This window comes from Rissa tridactyla, chromosome 8, assembly GCF_028500815.1.
Source record: "Rissa tridactyla isolate bRisTri1 chromosome 8, bRisTri1.patW.cur.20221130, whole genome shotgun sequence".
In the NCBI taxonomy this organism is placed as follows: Eukaryota; Metazoa; Chordata; class Aves; order Charadriiformes; family Laridae; genus Rissa; species Rissa tridactyla.
This window is the reverse complement of record NC_071473.1, coordinates 23,956,618-23,962,936: the sequence shown is the minus strand read 5'-3', so window position 1 is coordinate 23,962,936 and position 6,319 is coordinate 23,956,618. Positions and strand designations below refer to the sequence as shown.

The following is a 6,319-nucleotide window of genomic DNA, read 5'->3' as shown; positions in this document are numbered from 1 at the left end:
CAGCACTGAATACACAGCCTTGCTTAACAGGCTTTGCAAAACAAGCCCGGAGCCTCCCTCCCCTTCCGCATCCCAGCAAGAAGCCACCCCAAAGCCGAGGGGGGCTGTTGCTGGATCCGGCCCCAACACACATTAACGCCCTTCTGCTCTTGCCCTTGAGAAAAGTCACGGTCTTTTTGCAGACTGAACACTGTTAAGGAAAAATTAAAAAAAAAAAGAAAAAAAAAAAGTGTGAATTCCCCTAACAAAATAATTCCCTAATTTACGGGAGGTTCAGCACAATTATTTGTGATGACCAGAGTCCTAGAAAAGAGATTACGCACCAAATCCCACGCAAATTAAAAAAAGCAAAACCTACTCCAGCATTACTGGCCAGAAGCAAGTTATCTGGTTAAATGTCCTAAAAATATTCAATGAACTGGGGGCGGCGACTGAAAGCTCAACCTGGCCCCAAAGGCAGCGTGGGGAAGGTGGGGGGTGGGAGTCAGGGGCTGTTTTGGGGGGAGGGCACACATCAAAATCAGGTTATTCGTTTGCACTAAATAAATGCTCGAGCATTTGCTTTTAATTAAGTTTCTGCAGAAATATTATCCTTGTTCTGCTTGGTGCAAGAAATAGCCAAAAGCTTGGTATATTCCCACAGCCGAGCATGGGGAAATCCGTCTGACTTTTCCAGCGGCTTGGTGGGAGAATTTAAGATTAATCCTTTCAGCAGCATTTCCTTAAAAACAGAATTGTCCCGTGAACGATTTCCCATTTTTAGGGTGTTCTTCTGAGATGAACCAAGACGGCCTCAAAAGCGGGAAACACCAGCGTAGCCCCGTTACCATTGAAACCGTCTCTTTTTATGGCACTTTTATAGTTCCAACCACCTTCACCCCGTGCCCCCACCTCCATCCTCCTCTCCGTGTTTGCTGGAGCCGCACGTGCAGCTCCTGGACGAAAGGTGCTTTACCTGTGGCGTTACCTACTGGGAGGTAACTTCTGCCCATCGCCCCGTTTGTTACAGCACCTTTATTTACTCCGTATTGCCAGTTTTACTAGAGACCCCCCCGAAAAGAACCAGCTCCAGCTCCTCTGGTGCCCCCAAACCGCTTCCCGCCCAGCCAAGCGCAGGCAGGTCTTGCTCCGACCCCTGACCAAAGGCAGATCCGTAGGACTCCCACCCTGACTTTCCTTCCGTTGCATCCCCTGGAGGTGTAACACAGGCCAGCACCTTCTCCCAAGGAAGGAATTCCTTCTCAGAGACCAAACTGGTGTTTCAGAGTTCCCTCTGGTGGGCAGCTGACAGCATCCCGCCTCTCCATAACCCCCCAGCCCCAGGGCAGGGAGCCCAGGGATGTATGGATCATGGAATGGTCAGGACCTTTGGAAATTATCTAGTCCAAGCCCGCTGCCAAAGCAGGGTCACCTAGAGGGGGGAGGACAGGAACATGTCCAGGGGGGTTTGGAATTATCTCCAGAGAAGGTGATTCCACCACCTCTCTGGGCAGCCCGTTCTAGCGCTCCACCTTCACGCGCACAACTGAAGGGCTGGAGGATGCTCAGCCCCTCGTTCGGGCTCAGTATCAGTAATCGCGTGATTTGAACGTGTCGCCTGCAGTGCGCTGGGAACAGCTGAGGAGCAGCGCAAGAAGGAAGAAGCCTCCCGCTTCCTTGGGAAGGCTGGACTCGGGGCTGACTCCTGCTCCCCCCTGCAGGAAACCTCTCGCTTTTAAGAGGGGCCCCGCGCAGCCGCTGGCGCCCGCAGTCACCCACTGAACGAGAGTGAGGGGCTGGGTTCATCCCGGTCTCCTCCGACGAGCAGCTCTTCCCTAGGGATGCAAACACAAGGCTCCAACACGCCGGAGATGTCACGTCCTGCAAACGCAACCAGCCAGCTCCTCCTGGAGGGAAGCCACATCCCGTGAGACCTTCGCTGGAGAACGAGAGCAAAAGTGCCAGGGGGGGAAACAAAAATAAGCCATTTCAAAGCGTGTTTTTTTTTTTCCCTTTAGAAGTCTGTTTTCCCAAGCTGTAAGACACACTCTTCACTCGGCACACGATGTTCAGGTGCTCTCCTCGCCTCCTGCAGCGTTGCGCTAATCATGAGATTACCCGGAAGCTTTATTTAGAGAATACTTTATTAGTTTTTGTAATCAAACCCATGTAAATAAGACCGTACATATTTAATACAGTGCGTTACCCCTGTACAAATGGAAAAAAAATTAAGTTTAACATTTCTAGACCAATATGGCTGTTAATTTCTGTACAATGCCAACTCACACTACAAGTGGGATACTTTTTTCCAAAGTTGACATCACAGCTAAAGTTTCCAAAAAATTCAAATTATATATATATTTATATAAAAAGATAACCAATAGCGATTCACTAGGCATCAATAGCAGCAACAGCCTTTCCAGCTTCTGCAGTCATTTGAACAAAATTATACACATTAGACTTTCAACTCACTCTTCCTTCCAAAAAAAAAAAAAAAAAGGTAGAAAAAAAAAATCCCAGAAAAAAACCAGCAAATTCTGCTACTGATGTGGTACCTGGTGCTTTTTATTAGCTTTTTTCAATCATTGTCTGGAAAAAAACCTCTAGAATAACATTATTAAAAACAGCTCCAGTATAGCACAGTCACTACTACATATCATAAGCAGGTACAGGATATCTTACATTCACAGAAGTATCATACAGTACTGTCCTACAGCTATAATACTAGAGGATACAATTAAAAAGGCATTTATTTGACTTGATTCTACTTTCCAGCACACTGTGGGCAAGGAGGTGGTGCGACGCAGCTCTGATATAAAGAATGCACCTTTTGAGATAAAACTCTCTTTAATCCAGTAAGGTTTCTTTTATTCTCGTGGCACGGTTCTAAGTGCTCGTTGCTGTATACAGACATAAGCTGGAAACCGTTTAAAGATCACTCGGCATCATATAAAGATAGCGGGACAGAGGTGAACGGAACAAATTTCGACTATTGATGCAACGAACCTTTCAACTCCTGAGGTGAACGGCTGAGGGGGGAGCGGGTGCAGAGAACACGGGTGGCCAAGTAGCGTTTTCAGACGGTGATCTAAATACAGTATATCGTCACCCAAAAAGCAGCAGCCAGCAAAAGCACTGCCTTCAGAGGGAAATTCATCATCATCGGCGTTACTCTCTGTGCCGCGTTAGGTTCGGTGTCACACAGCAAAGGTAATTTTGCCAGCTACACGAATCCCTCGGCTTATTACAAGATAGAAGCTTCTTAAGTCACTAAAAACTTAACACACATTACTTGGCCCAGCACCAGCTTCAGATCTGCACGTTCTCATACTCATGGGTTTATAAAAAGATAAATAGCAGCTGAAGATCAGAGCCTGAAGAAAATAAGAGTATTCATCTTGTCAGCTAGGAACATCCCTCCCCGACCACCTTCTTCCCCGACATTGCTATTTCTCAATTTATTTTTTCCCCACTTGGAGAAGCATACAGGTGTGCAAGCCACAACACGCGCACACGCGTAGAACGTGCACACACCAAAAGCAGCCTTCATGCTGTTAGAGAAGATACAAGCCCAAAGAGCCTAGAAGCTCAGCTGGATACGCAGCAGTTCGCATCCCTAACTGCTGATAGCTTCCGTGTCCCTTTACGCTGAGCCCCGCAGGGAGAGAAGACCGGTTGCGTCTTGTCCTTCGGGCTACAAATTCATGCTGCTGTAAATCTCACCCGCCCTCCCCTCCTTCCCCCACCTCCACGGAAACGCAGCCTTTAAGATTTTGTTTCTTCGGTTTTGATTGCCTGAGGTTTGATTGGTCCAGTTCTAACAGGTTTTGTCGCGGTGGCAGGCGCAGGGGTAGGCTTTTCCTCAGTTTTGTCCTGGCAGACTCCCGAAGAGTCAGCAATCGCCTCGGCAGGTTTGCTCCCGTTCTCCTCCACTTTCTGCGCTTTGCCTCCTATGGGTTTGCTCTGCTGCTGCTGCTCAGAAAAGAATCTCTGGGTGGACTGAAGTACCTCTGCTCTCTGCTTTGCCTTAAGAAAGGGAGAAAATATGTTCACTGAAGAGAGGGCATTGGAATAAGAGTGACTTCACTAAAGTATTTCCAAAACGAAAGAGGAAGGACTGACCGCAGGGGCCAGACTTTCCTAGAAAGGCAGTCTCCGTCCAGTTGCTCCCCAGGTGTCACCACATCTGGGTGCTCAGCTCCTCGGTAGCAGTTTAACATCATGCCCAGGCTTCCCTTTGCTCTTCCTAATCCTCACCCCGGGAAACAGGATCAAGGACGACAGTTTCAAGCATTACCCAACATCTTTTTATGCCACGATTATTGCAGAGCTCAGAGGGTAAACACGCCACCTACAGAAGGCTCAGACTGAAGCTTTGCTCCTCGGTGAGAGCCAGACACGACCCGAAGGCCTGCGTGCCTGCACGCTGCCTGCACCCGACACTACCCCAGCTACGCAAGCACTGTCGGCACCAAGGGCCACACTGGCTCTCGTTTCTCCTGCGTCGTGATCCGGACTTCTTGAGCGCAAGGGCTGTATCACAGAAGCAGAATGTAGTCTGAGCACCCAGTTTCTGCCCCCCCTCTTGTCCAGACGTCGGAGTCTGCAATGGCAATGCAAGTGAACCCAGTTCAAGGTTGTGTTCTATGTAAGCTGAAGCCTTATCTGCTTCCCACTCAAAGCAGGGGCTCATTCCAAGAAGCACAAACTCCTGCCTGGCTTCCTTTGAATCCCTCCTCTGAATCCTACCTGTAACCTTGTCTTGCACCTGGGAAATTCAGCCTTTGTGCCTGCGTGTTTCAGTTAGTTTTACACTGCACTTGAAATTCGCCAGTGAAGCCTGGGGCAGACCAGGTGCTTCAGACTGAGCACTTGGCCTTCCAAGTCCAAATTCAGTCAAAGCGGGCGTCACATTAAGAGTTCAATCTTTTGGAAGCAGCAGCATCAAGCCCAATGCAGTCAAACACCTTTTCTAACATTAAAAAGGTCTGTCTTACTCAAGGAATCCCAACTACAATACAGACACTAAGCCTCCATGTACCTCTCCAAGTATTTTATGCTTTTTTTACAGAAAATGAGGCTGGGGGCTGTGTGTGGGTACACGGGAACAACACAACAGGGGAGAGAGACAAAACAGCAAATGCCTGAACAAGAGGTCTTGGCTTTAGTACTGTGTAGTTCCTCCAAGTAACTCAATCAGGAACAGAATAGAAAACAAAGCTATGAACTGTGGTGTGCAGGACTGCAACAACAGTCTCACTTTACTGGAGCCAGATGGACACCTGGAATCTTTTGCACAGATTTCAGCCATCCCCTGAGGTTAAGGCTAGAAGGCTGAATGCCTTGATCACGAGTAACCAAGCGTGACAGAATCACTCACATTCTTCTGAACAGTGTTTGTAAGGAGATTCTGAAACCCAGGACTGCATATTTGTACTTGCTATGACTGGCTAGATTCAATTCATAACACAGACTGAAGACAATACGCTAAGCATCAGCTGATAAGTCTACAGCTAGCATAAGCTAGTGGTAGAAAACTAAACAGACCAAATATCTAGAACTTAAGGGGTAAACAATTCTGCTACAACCAGAAATCACAAGGAAAAGCACTTTCTTTTGCTCAATGCATGGGTTATGGTGAATGACGGCAGATGAAGGAGGTGCTCAGTACCACCTATCTGTACAACCAGCTTATTCTGCAGAGAACAGGCTCAGCGTAGAACGATGTCCCTACGCAGATGCCCTGTACTGCAGTCCCTGCCTTGGTAAGAAGAGTTTGCCTTATCCTGAAGGGTCCCAAAGTGCTTTAACACGTTAGAGGACATTCATCGCTTGCTACTGAAGTGCAGCCATCTCTTCTGGGGAGCGTACCGTGTTACCGCATTCTACCACAAAGAACCATCACAGGCGTTTCAAACCGCTGGGAAATGAATCTCCAGGTTCACCAAGGAGCGAGGCTGGCAGGAACATGAGGGTTCACACTGTGGCTCAGAGCCGGGGAGGAAGATGTGAAACGACAGCTAACAGCCAGGTTTGTAGGCTGCTTGACTCATTCAAAAAGTCCAGGCTCTCGACACCTAGCTGTCAGATTGCCTTCGACAGCAGTGGCAGCTCTACAATCACCGACTGCAAGACCACTTGAGAAAGGAAGCTCCCTACCGATTTTTCAGTCTTGAGTCCTTATTAAAAAAAAAAAAAAAAAAAAGGACTTAGAGAAAGGCTGTGTTCAGCTGTTAAAGGCCCAGCTACTGGCTTTGGGTCCAGAGGCATTTTAGTTTAGACGCCATTCTTTACATCTTTCCTGCATTCCTGCCGTGCAAGCTGTCAAGACTGACCTGGT

The 6,319-nt window shown here is 48.0% G+C and overlaps 1 protein-coding gene across 18 annotated transcripts in view; it reads right to left on the bottom strand.

Annotated features, from left to right (window-relative positions):
• Positions 1 to 2,105: 2,105 nt before the first annotated feature.
• PRRC2C (proline rich coiled-coil 2C) overlaps positions 2,106 to 6,319 on the bottom strand; it is a 77,040-nt gene continuing 72,826 nt past the window's right edge. For 15 of the 18 annotated variants that reach the window (XM_054213082.1, XM_054213093.1, XM_054213091.1 and 12 more), the window contains one exon: positions 2,106 to 4,005. In XM_054213082.1, coding sequence (XP_054069057.1) covers positions 3,745 to 4,005 — 261 coding nt within the window. In that variant the 3' untranslated portion in view covers positions 2,106 to 3,744. The other 3 variants (XM_054213092.1, XM_054213097.1, XM_054213083.1) reach the window with 2 other exon arrangements.